Source organism: Antedon bifida, chromosome 4 (assembly GCF_963402885.1).
Source record: "Antedon bifida chromosome 4, ecAntBifi1.1, whole genome shotgun sequence".
NCBI lineage: Eukaryota > Metazoa > Echinodermata > Crinoidea > Comatulida > Antedonidae > Antedon > Antedon bifida.
The window spans coordinates 15274258-15297973 of record NC_136229.1 but is presented as its reverse complement, the minus strand read 5'-3'; the positions used below and the strand labels follow the sequence as shown (position 1 = coordinate 15297973).

The 23716-nt window shown below is 31.7% G+C and overlaps 2 protein-coding genes across 4 annotated transcripts in view; one reads left to right on the top strand and one right to left on the bottom strand.

Moving 5' to 3' along the window:
• The window catches only part of LOC144841351 (N-sulfoglucosamine sulfohydrolase-like), an 87103-nt gene that overhangs the window by 44509 nt on the left and 18878 nt on the right, over nucleotides 1-23716 (top strand). The gene's annotated exons all lie outside the window — the stretch shown is intronic.
• The window catches only part of LOC144841337 (protein sidekick-2-like), an 85144-nt gene that overhangs the window by 47413 nt on the left and 14015 nt on the right, over nucleotides 1-23716 (bottom strand). For all 3 annotated transcript variants that reach the window (XM_078697637.1, XM_078697638.1, XM_078697639.1), the window contains exons 3-7: nucleotides 16230-16493; nucleotides 11764-11844; nucleotides 6049-6246; nucleotides 3687-3795; nucleotides 2720-2895 (exon numbers count right to left, since the gene is read on the bottom strand). In XM_078697637.1, the coding sequence (XP_078553763.1) occupies nucleotides 2720-2895; nucleotides 3687-3795; nucleotides 6049-6246; nucleotides 11764-11844; nucleotides 16230-16493 (828 nt within the window). The remainder of the gene's footprint in view (nucleotides 1-2719; nucleotides 2896-3686; nucleotides 3796-6048; nucleotides 6247-11763; nucleotides 11845-16229; nucleotides 16494-23716) is intronic.

Genomic DNA, 23716 nt, shown 5'->3' with positions numbered 1-23716 from the left:
AGGTATCGCAACTTTTAAATTAATTTCTATTAAATAATATTCAGGATAAATTTTTTCGAAAACTAATGAAAGTGCATGTTTCTAAAACCCAGGGTTATTTATTATAATTAACGGGAAATTAGCGAAGATGGTATAATTGCGTACCATCAAAAACACATCATCAAATGGAGACGCTAATGGAATCATCATCTTGATAGATTAAGAATAAATCTTGCAAGGCAGGTGGAGGGAATCCGAGTCGTTTTATCATCAATGAAGTAAATTCAAGAAAATTACTTTTCCTTTCAAACAATTGAAGGTCGCTGTATTATCCGAGAATTTCTAAACGATGCAACGCTGGATTTGGTTCGGTTGAGTTAATAACGGATATGGCTTGTTATGTTCTATGTAGCGTGGAGTCAAATTTACATCAGAGTTATTATTTATTCACTGCTTTTATAATATTATAAGAATTTTCTCTATTTTCTTACAATTAGTCACAAGCCATTGCATGCCTTGTAAGCAATTAAAGTTTCATATGTAAAATCGCAGAGGAGAACGAAAGCTAAAACACAAGTTTCAAATTACAAACACCCGGTTAAAATTAATATTAAATATTTATAAAATTTAATGAAACTTCTGTTTCATATTTCTTGATGTTTTTACGGTAATGTTTAAATCCTGTGTTGTTACTAAGTGTTTTACATTTTTCAATGAATTGTTTATAATATTGTGAAGCTAATTTTGCTAAAAGCAGGATTGTGAATTATAAATTTAGTATTAGTGCCTTGTCTAGACAATCACAGCTTTTTGGACAAAATAATGCCATCATTGTTAGTATAGAATATTTAACTATTCTAAACTAAAAATCCATTTTGTCCAAAAAAATGTTCTTGTCTATACGTTTATCATTGTATGCAAGTGCATAGGGTATATGATGCAGTGTGGAACACCAATAGTCACATTAATATACAAGAAAAATACATTACATTACGCAACACACAAAACAAAATTCAATAAATTAGAAATTCTTGCATAGAATTTAGCGGTATGAGAACCTCAAAAACTGAAGAAGGGCTAACTTGCATCTTCAGAGCTGCCAATTATCTTTGTGCTTAAGTGAAGATATTTAAGCAGTGCTTAAGTGAAGATATTTAAGCAGTGCTTAAGTGAAAAAACTCCTTTAGCTTTATTAATCAAATTAGTTTTTTATACTTGGACTTTGTCATCGAAGATTTAGGGGGAAAAATATAATATGGTTTTTGAAAACTGACTCAAAAATGAAAAGTTATTATTTGATGCTAAAGCATGTTTGACAAACGGACACCTGTAATTTACAGGACGTACCATGAATATTCTGAGTGCAAGCATTAAATTGAAATATTGTATGCGCACAAAATAAAAAAACAACCATCAAGTTTTCATAAGAAGCAAGTGTTTCTACTGTACATTTCAAATTTTGTCATAAATTATATTTTAATGGCCAAAAAAACATCCAAAATAAACTATATTACTGGCTTATGTAATTAATATTGAATTGAAATAAAGTGATTTATTATAATATTCACTGATATAAAAATAACCACAAGTTAAAAGGGTTTTCCCAGAACAGTACAGTTTTATATGAATTTTTATAAGCAATTATATTTTTAATCAAAAAAAATTATAAACAGACGTATAATTTATGTTGAATTGAAATAAAGTTATTAATAATATTCAGTGTCACTGATTGGAAAAAAGCCATTTGATCATAAAACACAAAGAACACTAATAATAATATAACAATTAACAAAAAAAGACTATAAATAAAAAAAACATTATCAAATATATCACTTAACATAACAAATTCGTATTCACAATAAGTGAAGGAATATAAAAAGTATTTCAAGCATTTAAACACTTTGTTAATTAAATTCATAATTGTTAAAAGGAAAAAATAGATTACAATAAATATTCGGTATAAAAATATAAACCAAAGCATTTGAAACAAAAATGAAAGGTAGTTTGTGTACAAAATTGCTCGAAAGATAACAAATTGAACATTATAGATATTGTATTATTTAAATAAGAAAGAATAAGAAACAAACGAAACAAACAAACCAAAATAAGTAGGTTAAAACTTTTCAAAGCAATTTATGTAAATGTCAAAGGTCAGCTATTTTTAGAAGACATTTTACAATCCTGTTTTGAAGGTATACAATTGTAGACTTGTGTTAAAGACAGCTGACTAAATCAAAACAATTGTATTAATACATATTATGGACTACTGCAGTAAAGGTGCTGCAGTAACAGAGGTCATTTAAATGACATTGATATATTTGATGACTTGTTGGAAACTTTCCTTTTAATTAATGAACATTAAACAAAATTTGGACTGGCTAAATTTCCTTCTGTGGAAAGTCTATTTGGCTATGATGTTGATTTTGATGATGTTGATAACAATGATGATGACAATGATACCAAAAACAGGAATATGCCAACTAGTATCAAAGCATGACCATGCACACAATATACCCTTCACCATCCTACACATATGTAGTGCAGATTGCATTTTGTGCTGTTCAATTTCCTATCCTAAGTATCAAAAAAGTCCCAGAAACCAAAATGGCACCATGGCATCATGCATTCCAGAGAGAAGGGCTATAATTTTTGTAATGGGTGCTTTTTGTATAATTGTCTAAATAGTCAAAAATGTAATAGTAGCAACTACTTTGTGTATGAATAAAAAGAAGAAGCTTACTGTAGTATGTAAGATTTGCAGTAACTTCAATTGGTTGCTGGTTAGGCATTGACGCAATGCACACATACGCTCCCTCGTCCGATGTTGTAGGTGCATATATCCCATATTCAGAACTGGTTGCATCAGCAAGGACTTCACCATTTAACTTCCATGTGTAGCTGAGTTGATCTAGTGGTCTAAAACAAATGTCATACAGATTATAATTTGGAGTGATGATATAAAAGGTTGCTAAAGTGAGAAATGCTCTTAAAAATTAAACAGTATTATTATAGACCCAAAATTAACAATGTGTATTAGGAGTTCCCCTGAATAGGCTACCTTTCCTCTTCTTCATTCCACAGGAAAGTGTCCCCTAAATAGGGGTTTCCAAATGAAATTTTAGTTTGTCTTGCAAAAACTACTTCAATTTTTAATAACGCTTATATACTCAATATTATCTGATGACATAGTATATCCACGTAATTTACACTTCTTGCAAATGTCATGGCACCAATGATGTACTAAATCTGAAGTATGATCTTTCATAATCATAGACCATGTTATGAAAAGACGACAGGTGCCAACACAACTAATTATACGAGACTTGTTTGTCGACGCCAGCCCTCATTGTAAACTTTACAACTTTTCTAAAATTCTAGAAACCCTCATAAAAACTATATTCTATACTCTTTATGAAATCAATTACTTAAATTAAATTACAATTTAAACATTAATGGAGCTGTAGCATACTGGTTAACTAGCTTGTCTTCCAATCCTAAGTTCCAGGGCTCAATCCTGACCTAGTGCCGGGGTTATAACTCATGACTGTAAAATTCCTGTCGACTCAAGTGAGACTTATAGTTTATATGATATAGTTTATAAATCCTGTAACTGGCAAGTTTCTCAGTTGGGTGTGTACAGTATGAAATTAATATTAACAATGAATTGATTATTAATGTAAAGTTAGTAACAACACAATTATACATACCTGGCATTTACAATACATTCAAGACTAATGAGTAGATCTGTGTCCATGAATACTGTGTTTTTAGGTGGTACAATAAGAGTTGGGGGAATTATACTGTTATCACTACTACCTGTAATAAAGCAACCATCATATAAAAGTATTAGTATTTTGTTTTGTCCATTTTGACATTTCCAATAAAGCCTATAAATCAATAGTATAAATAAATAGTATCATTATTGTACATGAGTGGATCACAAAAAGGATGTGGATAGCGGATAAAACCAGAGGACATAAAGAACAGAACAGAGACATAAAATAGCTAAAATACGATAAAGATTCAATAAATCCAACCATGGAGTAGTTAAAATTAGGGTACAAGCTAATCTCAGAGATAAACTGAGTAGATAAAACAAATGTACAAGACCAATTTATCAAACAAAAATTAAATGATAAAAATGGAGACAAAAATTGGAGCATTCTCAAAAGAAAATGTTAAGAAAAACGTTGCGTTGCAGTATAAAACCAAGTTTTTAATTATCATCAAAACTAGACATAAAAATCAATATTTTCCACTGTATAAAAGCAGCAAAGTTTGCGAATTGTATATTTAATTTCCTTTACATCAACCATTTTGTCTACAGGTAACAGTTTATGCTCTGTCTAGGCAGACAAGATGCCAATACAGTAGTAAGCTGCGTTTAAAGCATCAATGGTTTTAGCACAGGTAACTGAACAAAGAATATTGTAAATGTCTTTCAAGACAACAAAATCAATATAGTACTGGCATATAAAAATTAAGTGAGCAAGGGAGATAAATTATCATATCTACAAAGGTCAACTTTTATTTTTATACATTTTCTTAAGCTCTGTCTACACTATCATACAGTACTACTGTAAATAGACAAAAAAAGTGTGCTGTGCTCAAATATGGTAGTATTATGACATCGTCGTGTCCATATATGGGCACATCACATATTTGTTGTCACATAAGGTTTGATACTGTAGACATAGCTTTTATCATCTATAAAAATAAATTTAATAATGATAATGCATAGTTAATTAATATTTAACCATTCTTCATAAGAAAGGGCATATGTTTTCTAAAACACATTCTTTCTAAAGTACTGTACACTAAGTTGTCTTTCCATGACTGAATTGATCTATAGGAAAACATGAATCATTCCTACACATCTGATTTTAATAGAACCCGAGTTTTTAAAATAAAGAGAAAAAATAGACATTTTTATACAATTAAATTAGCTTTTAATACTGTACCAAAGTAAATTTAATGTCAACTTATTTAGGAAACCACATATCAACTGTCATGTTATACAATAATATTTCCAACTTAGTGTTCAACTAACAACTATTTATTTGGGCAGTGAAGGACATTTTTGTATATTTTTTCAATTCATATTTAAATATGCGGCATCACATACACATATACAGCATTATTATTTTACCCTCAATCAAGACTTGCATTCACATGCAAATAATCTAGACATGCATTCACATTACAAACTTAATTTAGACTTGCATTCACATTACACATTTAATCAAGACCTGAATTCACATAACAAACTTAATCTAAACTTGCATTCACATTGCATACAGTACTTTCTAGACTTATTATTCACATTACATACTTTCTAGACTTACTGTACATTCACATTACATACTTAATCTAGACTTGCATTCACATTACATACTTTCTAGACTTGCATTCACATTACATACTTAATCTAGACTTGCATTCACATTACATACTTTCTAGACTTGCATTCACATTACATACTTAATCTAGACTTGCATTCACATTACATACTTAATCTAGACCTGAATTCACAATACATACTTAATCTAGACTTGCATTCACATTACATACTTTCTAGACTTGCATTCACATTACATACTTAATCTAGACTTGTATTCACATTACAAACTTAATCTGGACTTGCATTCACATTACACATTTAATCAAGACCTGAATTCACAATACATACTACTTAATCTAGACTTTTATTCACATTGCATACAGTACTTTCTAGACTTACATTCATATTACCATGAAGGTATACCTCCATGGCATTACATACTTATTCTAGACTTGCATTCACATTACATACCTAATCTAGACTTGTATCACATTACATACTTAATTTAGACTTGTAGTCATATTCCATACAGTACTTAATCTTATTAATTTAATCTAGATTTGAATTCCCATTAAACATTTAATCTAGGATTGCATTCACATTAAACATTATCTAAACTTGTGTTCAGATTACGCACAAAATAAATCCAATACTACTGTACATACGCTAAACTTGCGTTCAGATTACGCACAAAATCAATTCAATACTACAGACGCTACAATACTTACTCTGCACATTCAATGTGATTGGCCCACTAACTTGTACAGCTCCAAATTTCTGATTAGCTGCACTACATTCGTAAGTGGATGCGTCATGTAGCGTAGCAGCTAGGATTATAAGACGTCCATCCAGGCTTGTTACTTTGTTAGCCCCTTGTAAATCACCACCACCCTGCGTCCAGCTATAGGAAGGTATTGGAAAGCTATCTGCAAGATCAAACAGAAAGATAGATTACATATCAGTCTGTATCCAGGCATTAGGTACTGTAGGTATGGGAAAGCAAGATGGATAAAAGTATGAGGACAAGATAAGATAGATTACACATCATTCTATATTCAGGCATAAGTTAGTTATTGGAAAGCTATCTGAAAGATGAAACAGAAAGATAGATTGTAAGATAAATTCAGTCTGTATCCAGGCGTAAGGTAGGTATTGGAAAGCTATCTGAAAGATGGATAACAGAAAAACAGGATGACAGCTAAAGTGAATTTGAAAGTGTATGCCTGGATGTGCTTTCCAAATTATTGGTAGGCTTACTGTACACTGTATACCATGGGTGTATGATACAGTATGATATAAAAGGCAAACCAATTAAACTTACATCTGAACAAATACCTAAAACATTATGACTTTGCCACCCTAAATGGTTAGTTGGAATGTTGATGGGTTTTAATTTTTTAGTTACCCTGTTATTCAAAATATTCAAATATTTTTCTGCTGTCACTAATTTGGTTTTTTTTAAATACAAAAATCTTAATTAGAAATTCATCCTCAATGTGTTTTATTTTTGCATATTTTTTGCAGGGAAATTTCAGCCAAACAGCAAAAAAGTGTTCATTACATCAAACCTTTGCATAATTTATTATATATTTAACTATTTCGATAAAAATGTTTTAGATTGATGAATTTATAGAGCTAAAGGTCTCACTATTAGTATTACTTCCTTCAATTTAATATCTAGGCTTCTGGCTTTATACAGTCTATTAACACAATCATTTCACTTCTTTAACTGACACTAAACACAAACAGATACCAAGAAATACACATTTCTACTGAGACTGTGAAATCTTTAATTATTCTTCACACTAAACTTTGATTTATCTAAATGTTTAAAACTGGCAACAGGCATGTAACAGATGAGTGGACACTGCAACAACAGTCGGAATAAATTTCAACTTTGCAACTTGCAACTATAATCAGTCTTCCTGCATTGGGAATTTTCATAAGCAATGAATTAAAAAGTCATAGATAAATTGTTCAAGTATTTCTGCATAAATCAACACCTGTTTGATGATACCATCCATCACTGTACTGGATTCACTGATGGCAGCACCTCACCTTCTCAAGAACTGTGTCACAGTAGATTTCTACTGCACTTATGCACTACCTGCATTGTTTACTGCAGTAACTATACAACTTATAAATATCATTTAAAGTAAACAATAATTGATTCATAAAATGCAGAAATCACCATTAAACTATATCAATTGATAAGTAGGAAAAGGTGAAAACTATCTGAAAATTATTCTACTGCAGTTGTAACTACACTAACCTGTATTGTTTACTGCAGTAACTATACAACTTATAAATATCATTCAAAATGTAAAAAAATAGATTTATTAATGCAGAAATAATTGATGGGTGGCACAAAGTGATAAAAACTATTTCTAAATTATTGTACTGCAGTTACTACACTAATGCATTGCTTACTGCAGTAACTATACAACTTAAATATCATCAATTTCCCTGTCTTTCAGGTCTTTTGGAATGATATTGCATGATAGTATTTAAAGGTATTTTCAGATTCTGACTAAAAGGATTGGATTAGATAAAAATATACCATTACCACTACTCTATTTGTAACCATTCATTGTCACACACAAGTATTTTGTATGCTTCAGTAATGTTGACTGCAGTAATGTTAAAATCAGTTTTATTGATAGCACGTCACTATCTCCTGCATAGTTTTAAGAATAATGTAGATTTTATAACATACAATACGCTATCTTTAAGTGGTTTGGAAAAATGAGCCCACTATTAAAATCCGTTGGCATCCTTTGTGTTTTAAAACCATGTAGGTTAAGAACGGTAGTCTCAATTTACATCAATCAATACACGTATGTGCTCTGCAAATCACACGCCATAATAAGTAAGTTTATACGTATACATGTAATGATGTACAGCGTGCTAAGTACAATATTTAATTGAAATAATAAATGTAGAAATGCAAAATGTATTTCGATCCCGAACTGTTTTCTAATATGGCAAGTTTTAAATTGAAACAAAAAAATGAGATTTAAAACCTTTTGTAACATTTTAGTGACAAATTTTTAAAAAATATTTGTCATTATTTATACTACAGTAGTGGTTCAGTGTATGTTCATTTTCATTATTACTGTAGTTATTTGACAATAGGTATAATATTAGATTATGATTTAAATTTGTTTCATTGTATTTCACTACACAGCATAAGCCATTTGAGACCAAGCAGTGTCCCTTTATTAATACGGGTGTCCCCTGAATAGGGATAAGACTGTTTTTAATAAATATTTCTCCTTGTTTGTTTCTTGGGAAAGTGTCTGTTATCGTAAAATTAAATATTTATTGATAAATTATGTTTATAAAGCAATTAACCAAAATTGTTTTTTGTATACTATAGGAAATTGTTTGAGATCTAAACTGTATTTAGAAACCATAACTAAATATTTTATGAAAATGTTATAGTAATAAGCAATTTTTTCTACTGTAGAAATATCTGTAACACTCTGCAAAAAAACAACTGATAGTTAAACACCAATCTAACATGCCACAATCTAAAAATAAATGACGATGAGGTAATTTATCTAGCTTCTTGATAGTTGAAATTGACTGTAATTTTCTCTTATTTCATATCAATGATTAATACAGTTCTAATATTTCCACAAGTTCGTACAGAACTGGACAAACGATTCGTTGAAACACTCTACAAAATATCTGTGATTGCATTCCTGATTGACAGAATAATTGTTGAAGAGTATGTTGCCGTGGAAAGCCGCTCTTAATTTTATGTGATGAAAACGGCCGATGTGGACAGTTGTTAGTATTTCTCTGTGAATGGTCTGTGATCCTTACTAGTATAATTACTTCTGTTTAAAGCAACCTAATCAGTGTTAATGGTTGTAACATGTGATGATTGATTCTCAACAAGGCTTAAAACATTAATCATGTTGAATGTTATTGTGTCACAAATTGATCGTTCAATTTACCTAATAAGATAAAAGTCTCCTAAAAGCAAGCCAATTATAATAATTGTTATAGCCATCGTGGCTAGGAATTATCCTTCAGTAAAAAACAAGCCTTCTGTAAAGCTAACCTACCTATGAACTGAACTTTCTAACATAATGTTTTTAATGAAAACTAATTTTCTTTGATTATTAGTTTGTAATTATTGAATTTAATCTACTTTACTTTGTTCATAGTATGACAAATTTATTGTGTGTTACAAGGTATCAATGGCCATATCTACAACTATCTGTATAAGTGCTTGTAGAATCCCAACAAAATTTGTTGTCCCCAGGTCAACCAAGATCTAAGATTGTTTAGTTCCCTCAATTTTATTTTCAAATTTCTTTACCTTAAAGGGGGGTTCCGGGTTTAAAATGAATAGTAAAAAATGTAAAATATATTTGTTTGTCTCTTGAACGGTAAAAGTTTCAATTTATATAAGCGCCCAGTGAAGCAGAACGAAGGCTGTGAAATGAGGCCAGATTACAAGTGCAGCTACGGCGATATGACACTGTGTTACAGAATAGGAAATTCGTGAAATGGTCAATCTTCCGACGACTCGTTATCATTAACCATATCAATTACTTTTGTAAAATTATACTTATCTGATGTAATTTTAGTCGGTCTTCCCATTTATGAAGTCAATTTTCTATGAAAATTTATCAAAACAGTGAAAACTTAGATATGTTTGCACTTTACGTTTGCCGATTTTCGCACTGACTTAGGGAAAGCCTTCAAAATCAATGAAGCGTAACGTATACATTCCTGCTGAGCGAGGAGAGCGAGACGATGATACACGTGCTCTCTCTGCCCATGCTTGGCATCGTCACGTGATAAGCAGATACAGTATACAATACCAAACTGGTCGGGTCGAGTATACCCCGTTTATAATCACAACATAAACGATGTACAGTATTTGATTGAAGGTCGACTCGACCTACCGGAATGGTATAGATAACATAGCTCGAATGAGAGAATTGGAAAATTTGTAAACATAAGTATTGCTAATTTTAACAAGTGTAGCCTATAGTAAAAGGCCTGGTAGTATCAATTCGCATAGGGTCTACTACACTAGCTAGCTCAATTTTTAACTGGGCCGGATCGGCCAGGTCTCCTTCCTACTACCTGGTCTACTTGCTTGATGCAGTATCCGCTTTTTTGGAGAGTAAACTAGGCCTATTTTAGGCCTACTTAGTCTTTAGACGATCGGGACACCATACGTGCGGACGGCGATCGGACCTTGTTTTGCCTCAATATTTACAGCCGATTTTGTAGAACGTTTTAGGTTTAGATTGTTTAGGAGTTTGGTTGATAGGATGGGTTTGGATCCACTGAGTTTTGTTATTTATGGGCCAATCGTTTAGTAGGCTAGCTAGGCCCATGATGGGCCCCAATGTTTTAAAACGTAGGGTAGCCATCGTGGCATGGAATCCCTAGTCAGAATGGCTCTCACCCATGACAAAAAATGATTTAGGCTAGGCCTAGCCTAGTACTTGAAGCCGATAATACGATCTGAACTATTCGAGGTATAAAAATAGTATAACTGTATACAATCTATATATAATCTGTACCATGGAGTAATCTGTACTAAATTTTGTATTTCATTAAATGTCAAATAAATATATGCTACTACTGTTATTATTACACTTTAGGCCTAGCTTAGAAAATCTACAAAAAATGTATTTCACAATGATCGGGTGGTCGTGGTTTGACAGGGGAGAGAGATGTAAATTAGTTGACAAATACAACGTACATGACGTCGCGAGTTTGGAATCCACTGATGACGTGATTTTGTGAATATCTCATGAATATTAATGAGCTTCCCTAAGCTGCTGAAAAACAGACTTTCCATGAATTTACCCTAAAATGTATATGAAATTTAATTTTTTAATTTCTCGTTATTACTTCTTCATTCTGACATGTCTATATTGTTATAATATTTTTTATTTAATAAATAAACGATATTTAAGAGCAATTTTAAACCCAGAATCCCCCTTTAAACTACAGTAGTTGTAACATTTGAAAGTGTTCAGTAGGACCACACATTTAGAAATAGGGTGAAAAGGGTTAAGTGGCCAGACACGTTTGTTTGAGTATATAAAATATGTAAGTATTAGGGATGATGCTTCAGTGATATGGATAGCATAAACTAGAAGACATTATTAGGTCAATGTAGTGGCAACTGTCACTTGGATGTCACAAGATATACTTGACATCAACATTAGAATGATCGTAAGAAAAAGGTATACAATTACTAATAATGCATAGTTAATGTATTATATAGTCACTGGTGTTAAATATCTTAAAATTTCATGTCAGATGAATGGTAGCTAGGCTATGGCAAGCCAAATGTTTCAATTGTACACAATCCATCTTTAGAGCAAGAATCGTGCATCATCGTTTTAATTGTTTGTAGTAATTTAACATACTGTAAAGGGGTAATAATAAAATAATCATACCAATTTCTGGGCAAGTCAGAACAATAGCATTACCCTCAACTACAGACACAGATTGAGAACTTGTTTGAAAATCATCAATATCTGAAAATAGAACAAAAAAATAAAACTATAAATCATAACAACATATAAAATAAATAGCTGTTCTGTACCATGCCAGTATATGAACACTTTTGAGAGATCAATAACCAGCCTACAATATAAATCATACAACAAATTCTGAATAAAAAGTGTCATTTTGGAAATTGTTTGCCGTAGTACAAACTGTCACATTATATCCAGCTTGTTGGATTTGAATGCATAAACTTTAGTCCTTCACAAACACAATGCTGTGAATGATGAGTTTTTTTTATGTTTAAAAAAAAATATATATATATATATACTGCAAATCATAATTTTTTTTAACCAAATGTCAAATTTTCCATTTTTAAATTCCATTCGTTTTTAATGTACCATAAAAATGATATTCTTGAATTATGGTCTTGGAATTTAATCACTTGCTTTTAGATTTTACCTTTTTATACATTTTACATCTTTTAAATTACTTTTAATTTTAATATACAGTAGAGCATAAAATGTCAAAATGTCATTTGGGATATTAATTTTCCTCATTCACAATAAAAACTATATTATACAATGTGAACATGCTGATTCATTTTGTAATTTAACATCTCCCTTGATAGTAATTAAATAAAATTGTTTCATTTAACCTTTACAATGCACAATATATCAATTTTTGTTTCTTTTTGGTTTATAATATTGTTGTCTGTGGTATTTGTTTTATGTACACAGTACAATATTAAATCTATTTTCTGTTTGTTACTAATTTAAAATTTAATCAACATTTGTTGCCAATGTCAGTAATCCTAAAAGCTAAATATAGACGTGATGTTGTCTCCAAAAGTATACATTTGTCAGCCGAGTCATTTAATACATTATTCTCTTTATGAAAAATTACAAAAAAAAAATCGCATTATGGTGGTGTACATTATTCATCTTCTTTGTGAATGTCTGATTTGGTCTATTTAATTTTTTACCTGTAGCCTCTACTATAAGTATAATGGATTGTTAAACTTGATGATGAACCTAGGTAAGGTATAGTTTCACCTCCTGTCAATTGTGAATTATGTGACATTCTTTGACCTAAAATGATCTTTTTGATGGAGTCATCAATGACTTGTTGTTCTATGAATCCCATAAGGAATGTAAACAACCAAAGAAAGTGTCTTATTTCAGAGTAATTCTAGACATGTTGTTGAAAGGAACAGAATCACAATGGAAAGGTTTTATTGAAGCAAGTAGTTTTATAGCTTCATTTTCACTTTTAAGAATGTGAACAAGTTTTTTAAAGATTTTCTATACAGAAAGTATCTCTTAATTTAACAGTCATCCAATTGCAATTAATTAATTTCAGTAGTCACTAGTCTTGATAACAAAATTTCAGTAGTAAAAATAGAAAATTTTAAAATGTATGGTCTGATAAAACCAAGATCAAGCAGAGCTTTCTGTGGGATGTTGATTAATAGTCCATAATTATTGCATTTTTGCCTGGGTTTCCAATCATTTTAGTCCTCAATCAGGACTTGTCCATAGTTTGTACGTATTTTCCATAGTATTTTATTCACTTCTGTACGTCCGTAATTAGGCTAAAATCCCAAAGTAATGATGTTCCCTATATTTGAGAACCCTGATTTTAGTATTGACATATTATACAGCAATATAGACTGATCCTTGCTTCAAGGGATGGATCAAATCTACAGTACTGATTGATTAGGTCTTTTAATGTCTTTTTGAGAACATCATTTAAAATATGAAATTGGGTTTTAATATTCTACACAGAAAAATGAGGTAAATATATTCACACTTAAACTTATTTCCTCCCAGAAGCAACAATCCCATAGTGAGCTTGATTTATTTTAAAAAAAAAATTATATTTAACTACAGTCTACCACCAGGAGAATTATTTTACTTCTCCCTGAGTCAACTTTCAAGCCACAACTGGCCTTGGGCTGGCATACAGATGTTAAGTGTGGTTTTACAGGAGTTCATATTTTATTGAAAAAGTTGAGGTAACAAAATGTTTAAACACAGTCAGCTTCTATTCTGGTGAAATGCAAAATCAATGGACACTACTGTAGGTCTTAAAGTTGTCCCTTAATAGGGGTATGTACCAGTACCCTTTGATATGACATTGACATGAATTGTAATTGGTCTAGTACATTTATATCCAATAATCCTTTAATATATACAGTACATACAGTAGCCTGCCATAAGGATATTAAAGAGTACTGTAAATATCATCACATGCACATTGCTCTGCATAAATTAGTCTGATTAGCTTGATTAATGACCTGTTTACAACATTTTGATGACAGTACAACTACAGCGCATCATTCATCATCAGTATTTGATTTGTATCAAATTTAAAGGAAAGGAACAACCTAATATTTTACCTAACTATTATAAAAGTAACCCTACCAACTTAATATTCAGAACAATTTATGTTTAAATCGGATTTGTAGTTTTCTAGTAAACAGGATTTTAAAGTTGTTTTCAAGACATTTGAAAATCGCCATCTTGTGCTCATGGCAGCCTGTTTGTGACGTCAGATACGGCCGACGAACATTTTAAGATTCGCGGTTGCATTCGGCGCTTCTATTGGCTAAGCGAATAAGCTAATATGATTGGCTAATAACGCGACATGCGGTCATGCAGGACGGCGATGACACGGTATGAGCATGCGCTGACTTGGTAAACAAACCTTCGATCGATCTTTTCTTCTGCAAGCCAATTCGTAAATCTTTCAGCTATTGTTAATCTATTGTTACTTTTATTGCCTAGCTGTTTCAAACGGGATTTGGTAGGGGAATTAACTGACAAACCTTCCAAACGGAGGCTGTTGGTTGACGATGCAGTGTCTACTTTATTTTTGTTCAACACGAGTTCTAGGCCTAGTGTAAGGCATACAGTACAGATACACTGGCCGCAAGTACGCCATTCTTCGACGGCTTGTTATGCTCGAGAATGTTCTTTTTTCCTCATCAGCACGATGCAAAACTAACTCCCTTTCTATATATTCTGGTTCCAAATTTTCTGAATTATAAAAACTCCAAGCCATATTCCGAAAATATTAAGTATGTTAGGCTATTTAATTGATTTTATTTATGGTTATATCCCGCACTTCCATATTGAAATACTGTACTAAGACGATGGACGCTTGGATTTGCTTGAATGCGTCCACCTAATCTGACGTCACATAATTGCTCTTAACCTGTCAAAATGGCGCTGTTCAATTTCCGATATGTTGTCGTTTAAAAGTTTATTTTTTAACTAAATTGCTTACTATTGTACCTTGAACCATTGTAATCATGTTTTTATTACATTTATCTATAAGCACAGTGGCACATTTAGCCCAGGGTGTTCCTTTCCTTTAACATAGGGAGCTTTCGATTTAAATGACCTAGGACTAAGATGAAACTATGCATTTACTGTCAAAGCCGTTGTCGAGCTCTGAAATGGATTTGTTACGATGAACACCAAATAAAGACCCATTCAAATGCGTATGTCTGTGACAAACATAATCCAATTGCCCAGTCAGACGACTTGATCAAATTCAACGTACTAGTATGCAAATAGTGTCTCCATATGACACCACAAGTCCTAGGTCATCGCAGAATTCAATGCTCCCGATTGACAAACATTTTCCATAAAAAAAAATTAAATCAAGAGACTGAAGTATTTTTAGGCTGTACTATAACATTCAAGTGTATCATCCAATTAAATACTTTGGAATGTAAAATGATTTGACATCAAACACAGCTACATTAAACTAGGCTTACATCACCCTTGCGACATGATTTCAGAATGACATAACTAGTGTCGGTAGTTTTCATGTTGACTTGAATTAATCTTATTCTAGTGTATAGAACTAGCAGCGACAGGATTCTGAATAAGTCCGACAGAATTGAACAGAATAATTGCCAACTCCAAGACACTTGTCTGTCAATTGCAACATTCATCCATTTATCAAAAATGTCTTTGCACTCAACTTTGTGTTTCCGCCTCAATCTCCCTTAAATTCAAACGAAGGCCCATGGGGAAGGGGAGAGAACATAAAGTTAATATTAGGAGCTCAGAAAATGAATGTGGCAATAGATATATAAGTGTCTTGGAGGGGTTGTATTCAAGGCGGCATTTATTTGAATAAATATGGTAAATAAAAACAAATACAAAGCAATCAGTTTAAACTGCAAAGGTGATACAGTAGTTAAGTTTGAGATATGAACATATATAAACATCCTTGTTCTTCAAATCAACAGGTAAATTTGTCCACATGACATTTTGGCGTGCCATACAAGAAAGCTGTTGGCGTGCCATATAATATAGCTGTACAATGTCTGAATACTTTAATAATATTATACGTTTGGCGTGCCATACAATAAAGCTGTACAATATCTGAATATACTTACAAGCTACATCAACTTGAGCACCTTTACTAATAATAGTTCCAATATTATTGGACACCAAACATCGATAAACTCCTTTATCGCTCCGACTTGCCGACGATAACGATAACACATCTTTGTTGGTATTTGGGTTGTCTATATCTTGGCCGTTTTTCTGCCAGGAGTATACTAATGGTGGATCACCCGCTGCCACGCAACTTAATGTTTCTCGATTGCCCTCTACTATTATATTGTCTTCAGGGTGGATTCTAATAAAAGGCTGGTTATCTGGAATTAAAAATATAAAAAATTTATAATTAAACATGATGGATTTGTAAAGAAAAAAAAACCAAAAAGTCTTAATTGAAGCACTGTGGAAGAATACAAGATTAGGGAAAGGAAAAAGATGGATTCAATTTCCCTTACATATGAAATTTAAAACCAGAAATATTGAATCAACAAGTATTATAAATTCAGTGAAATTGTGTTTTTATTGCCAAGAATTTTTAAGATAATAAAACGGTCCACAAATTATTCTTTCAACAAAATAATAAAACGCAGTCAGAACTGGGTCCAACTGAATTTCCAAATTATGCAACTCTATTTCAAAATATGTTATTACTTTTCTTTAATAAAAATGAAAGCGTAATTGTCATGGTACAATATTGTAAATGTCCGTAACGGTGTACAGCAACAACAATTTAAATCTACATGCATTTGGGAACAATTTCGTACGGAATTTGCAACAAATTGTAGAATTAAAAACTAGGACCACAATATACAGTTCACTTCCTTTTATTGTAATAACTGTAATTGTTAATAGTGATATGTCCACATCTTTCAATAATTTCTATACCTATTCCAAAAGCACATCAATAAATTATCATATCTAAAAAATAATGGGGAAAAACCGATCTATATTTTTCTGCAAAGGTATACTGATGATAATTTTGATAATTGAGTTATGATATATTGTTTGTGAATGCTATGAATGAATCTACTTGAGAACTTTTAAGTATGCAATTGTGTATTTAAAAGAAAAATGATTTGGAAATTTACAAGACAAAAAAATGCATCAATCAAGTTGAAAATGAACAGTATACAATAGCTATCCATGACTGCAGTAACTGCAGTAATAACTTTATTTATTTTACTCTCTCATCTGATATCTCTCAGTCAATATTTTTTCTAGCATAATCTCAGCCCTGCTCTTTTGTGGTACTCTTTCCTGTGGTCAGAAATGTTAGCGTATTGAATGGGTGTTTTTGCACCACCATTTAACTGGTTACTAAAAAAATTAACTATTTCTGCTTCCATGAAAATGGGGTTAATTTATTTTTATACAGCAGAAACAGGACCCATGGCAACATACAGTACTGTACATATAAGTCATAACCAGCAAAACTAATGTGAAGTACCTCAGCTTTATTCACAAAGCAAGTTTAACATACAAAGAACAAACTAAAAGTTGCAAGTGTATCCCGCATGATAACCACTTATCAGGATTAAGGATTTTTATTGGTCTAAATAGGACAAAAACAATTCTAGGCCTAAAGCTAATGGTTTTAATCAGTGTCTAGGCTTTCAAAAGCAACTTGAAATGTTAGCAGCCTTGCATGTCCTAGGCCAATTGTCATCAGTTCAGCTGTTAACTAAAAACCCTAGAGGTTCTAAATAAACATTTTTAGAATACCAATTATAGAACTTTGCACCAAACTGACCCCAAACTCAAATTAACTATGTTCTACCACAGGTACTGTACATTTAGCAATTATATGAAAACCAAACAGAAAAAGATGGTATATTTGTTATATACAGTAATACAGTAAAACAATAAACAGACTACTTTCATTTGAATGTTATTATTGTTATTATGTACTGTATTATTGAAAAGGCTACACAGTGATCGAAATTCAACAACTCTTGGATTTGGATTTACTGTACATGTGAAGGGAAAAATTACATTTATTCTGCAATTTTAGATACATAGTCAGTAGGAAGCACAACAATTATCTACTATCATACTTTGACAATGACATAATGTATTATACACATTTAAATCACTTTCTTTACAAAAATAGAACCTTACAAAAAAGAAAAATATCCCACAGATCGGCATAATTAACAATCAGTGGTTAACAAATGCTATACAAGTGATTCTATTCACTCAATAAAAAGAAACGTAACCTATATTCAACTCATATTTTCAGTGCAGATTACGCATACACATTCAATCATTTTCTATACAAAAATAGAAGTATGCAGGGTTAAAAAAAGATCCTATATGAATCAGCAGATTAGTGGCTAATACAACTTGTTATAATTGGCAGCCACACATGATTTGGTAGCTCTCTAGGCTTCAGGCTGTCTTCACAGTAGGATGTCATCACTGATTGCCTTTGTTTACTCAAATAGAAGTATTACTATGGAGAACCAACATCAAAGGATCAGAATTAAAAGATTTTAAACAATTTTGAGACCTGGAATTATTTAGAACAAAACTAAATTGTCCAGGGTCTTCTCACATAACACAAAAAAAGAAAACAAAGAAAATGTAAAAATGGTAAACTCCACAACAAAAGATAAAATACAAAATCATAAAGAGATGAAGAAATATTTTATGAGAGATATAGTGTTTGTTGTAATTTGCTAGGTGGAGTCGGCGACACAATGGGTGGCGTCAGCTACACAATGTGTAGAGTCAGCTAAACAATGGGTGGAGTTAGCTTTCTAAAGGGCGGAGTCGCCTATTATCCCAGTTTATTTCAAGGCACTCCTACCAAGTTTATTTTCATCTACCAAGTACCAAACCTTAAAAGCAATTTATCTTTTAAAACTTATTTCCCCCGCACCAAGTTTTTTTAAAAATCCAGTTCATACTGTAGGTTGTTGTCATATTAAAACTCATTAATGACACTTTTAGTATTGTGTATTAAAATTATAGATGAGATGAATACTTATTGCAGCTCGTCTATCATTTTATTCATAACACTACTATTCAATACAACAAAGTATGGTCAATTTACTGATAAACACAACATACTTTATTGATACTAAAAAAACAATTAAATTGAGGAAGATGACTCCAACAACATCATAATAATTTATACCATGATAATAAAATATTTTCATTTCTTTTTTTTTTATTCAAGGTCCAAATAAATCATTATACAATTCAAAACAATTTACTTTTTTCAAAAGAAGACTGTGTTTCCAATTTATTATATGAGATGACAAGATCAATATGTTTTCAAAAATTTAAAGCATAATTTATATTTACCATTTGTACGTATGTAAACTAACTATTCCATGATACTATTATGCACTGTATTAAAGCTTTTCATGGATGATCGGCAACAAAGTATTACATCTGTAAATGCTGGTATAATGTAGGCCTATATTTATTTCTGAAGTTTAGAATATCTAAGTCATTTGTTTTTAAAGTTTAGAAACTGGTATTAAATTGAATAGAGGGATGGACAAACAAAACATAATTGTTTAGTTTAAAATTTTGGAGCCACAAATGTTGCTATTAATTACCATATCCTCGGGTATAATCCCACTTCGGGTCTAATCCCACTCCCTACTTTATGTCTGATTTAGTAAACAGGCATAACCCTGGGTATAGTCCCAGTATTGACTTTTGATCTGGATGTAGGTCTCACTCTAGCGAGTTCAGATGAGTTTTTACAAGAAATGCTTTCATGAACCAGGCTTTCTCCGTATAGACCCACCCCTCAAAGGAGGCCCAATTTTGTATTCTAAATAGGTGGGATTATACCAGAGGTATACATTTTCTTAATGGTCATAATAGTAAAAATAAATTTGACATAATTAATTTCCATAATAATAATCACAGCCATCAAGCATTCCAAGTTGTGATAGAACTTTTAAACTATCATTCTATTCTTATGTCTGTACATCACAATCACTATACTAACAATAAAGTTCCTCATTAAAAAACAAAAATGTCAATCCCTGACATGAAAAAAAAAATGTTTAATAAAAATTGTGTTAAGCTACTTTTGAGATGGTTTACAAGAGCATGTATTATCTATTTATAAAGAGCAATCAATAATAAAAACACAATGTTCTGTTTTATAGGTTGTTGTAGCCTAATATTTCACTGATCAAAACAGACATTAATCTCATATTGAGCTGCATCGCTGGTAGTAAAGCTGTTGTATTGTTACACAAGCAACAATTTCCTCTTTTGTTACTATCACGCATGTTGCTATCAATTCATGCATACATATTGATTGTTTTTGATATAAAATTAAAATAATTGGTCACGAACCTGGTACTATACTACTTCTTTGTAAATTCATTCAGTCGCGGATAGCTCGTTTATTGTTTTTTTTTAATTCATTGATTACCATGGTTTTTATTGCGTTAAACACAATGCTATATGCTGCTGTTGCAGCAAGGTACATAAAAGATGATGGTGTAAACACAACCATGATAGTGTAGCTGTATGGATAACAGTTTACTAATTATTACACATAGTATTAGTAATTAAAAATGTAATTCATTCTGTGCAAATAATCTAGGTTGGTTGAATATTAATGTTGAATATTTAATCATCAAACAAAGGCAAAATGTATATTGTAAAGTACAATACAATGTTTGAAAAATAAGTACAGAAATACATATATATACATTTCCTGGCCAATTTATATTCATATTATTAATTTCTTACCAAATATTGGTGAAATTTTAAGCTTGGTTCCCACTAGGACGCAACACAAGGGCGCAAGTGCAATGCAAGTGAATTGGCCAATCACAAGCAACAGGTCGGATTATCCATCGCATCGTGATTGGTCAACTCACATTGGGTTCGCGTCCTAGTGTGGGAACTAAGCTTAATGCTTGCTACAGGACTGTACAAGTGTGCAATCATGGAGTACTCCCCTATGGTGTAACTACAGGTAAAGTCTACCAGGGTCAATGTAGGCCTAAATTATATTTTGAAGAACATATTGATTGAAAATTTCCTTTAAAAACTGCGTAGTGTTATAATTCAGAAAGAGGAGTATTACTTGCTAAAAGATAGCAGTGGAAAATATAATAATCTTATACTTAATAATAATATTCTATTATTCCTATTAAACAGAAATTGTCATGGTAATGAAAATTATTCTAAGGACCTAGCAGTGAAAATATCATTATCATTAACTTACTCTTTGCACAATCATTATATACTTGTCAAAACACCATTTATTCACTGACCTAAAGGGAAATTCATTCAATCTAATGGGTTACAAATCGGATTGCAGAAAATCAATTGTATACGGTTTTTGGCACTATCTAGTTTGTCGATACAGTGTTTCTGATTGAGTAGATGGAAAATATTATGTTGCATGCACGGCGTTAAATGTAATTATTGTATTAAAAAGAATTCAATAGCTGGTGAAGTTTAAGTATTTACTATGAAAACATAAATTGTGAAACTAGGACATTTCTGGTTGTTGACACGTTACTGTGGCTTTACATTTTTACAAATTTCAATTATTATTTCTGTCTGTAAATTCTTAAAGAGAGTAAGAAAAAATAGAGATCGGATATACAGTGTTAGACTTGCCCTAAGTCTGTAGTTATTATATTATTCTTTTACGTTAGTACACCAGTCGGCGTTTCAGCATCTCGGCTTTTGTCTGATAATTTTAAAAGCTCAAGTAGTACACGTATGAAATGCCATATGTGCCAAAATATTTATCTTTTTACTATTAAGTATTATTAAGTCAAAACTCCGTCTAGAACCTAGACTAATACAATGTATTCATTCTATTTAAATATCTATTTTAGTACACAAGTGCACTGGGCGTAGCAATACAGTACATGAAAGTGATGAGAAAACCAGTCATTCATTGTGTTTTGTGAGTTAATGATTAATAATACTATGCAATAAATTACTTATGAAAAATTACTGCTTTGTCTGAAACAGATAATGAGAAAAACCTGTACATTAAAAATAATGATTGTGAAGCATCCTCAATAATTTTAATATTTTTATCCACAAATCCTACCATTAATATACTATATGTAATCAAATCATTTTAACTTTATACACAATTTATTAATATTAAAATAATAGTATCATTAACAAAGCAATATCATTTATCATACTCTGTTATCGTGCTGTACAGTACCTATACCTCAGGATTGTTCACCTTCAGTAGTAAAATTTAATTAGTAAAATGGACAACCCATGGTTTAGATGTAGAAATAATATGGATGCAGAAAGTTTGCATTAGAGAGAGTCTACAGGAATCCAAGCGGGAGGTGTGATTCAGGCGCGGATTTTTAAAATAAAGTAATGACTATTTTTATTTTTCAGCAACCCATCGGATTGTTTCTATCATTTATGAAATATTTAGCCCCTTAATCTATAATGCGGGATCCGCCCCTGTGGTTGTGGGCCGTTGCAGAACATAGAACTATATATGATTGAAAATGTTCATCTGGTTTGTAGTAATAAGTGTTCTTTTTTCCAAACCAACAATTAGTATGTAAACTAACTTTGACAGTTTCGCTGTTCTGATCGGACAGCTTCATAGAACAATATAGTTTCAGATCATTATTTTGCATTGTAAAATATGGCCAGAAACCACCCCCTCTCCTTTGGATCTCTAGACCCCTTGGATCTCTAGATTCCCCTCCTTAATGCAAACTTTCTGTACCGTATTTTAACACCTCTAAAAGCCACTCATCACAGACCAGCAAGCACAGTAGTAAAGTGTTTAATGGGCTTTTACTTACTTAGTAATGGAATACATCATAACTCAGAGCATGAAACATAAAAGTGTATTGATTATGAAGCAGGTGGTGGACACGATATGCTGTCCGTCGCCGCCGTATTTACGACGATTCGATTTAAGATTTCATTGCACAATTCTAAAGACACTGCATCAAATAGCAATTTGTCTTGGAATGATACCTCAAGGTATGGTACGGCAGTTGCTAGGCAACAAATGCTAGTAGGGAATGAGGAATAATTTCCTTTCGAGAAGATTAAAATGACTTGAGGTGAAATTCATGGCACAACTTTTAATCAGGATTGATCAATAGACACAGTATAGTATTTGCTGAAATTAGCCATTCATTTTCTTCTTATTTAAATAGATAAAAATACTGAATGTATGCTTGCCTGGATACAAATACAAATTAAATAACATTTTATAAGAATTAGTTTATTGGTAAATTTGATTTCATACACTTTTTGCTGACTGTTGTCTGTTGGTGTTGCAATGACAGTGTCATTATTGGTGATAATGTTACCAATTTGCTGCCCTTGTTGGTACTTATACTGCCCTTATTTCTGTTGCCAAAGTTACTGCCCTTGTACGACTACGGTTTCAGCCATCGGCTGTTTGTGTCATTTGACTCTTTTTGAATAAAGATATACCGATATAGTAATACTCCCTTGTTGATGCTAATATTGCCCTTGTTTCTGTTGCCAATGTTACTGCCCTTTTTGGAGCTAATACTGCCCCTGTTGGTGCTATTACTGC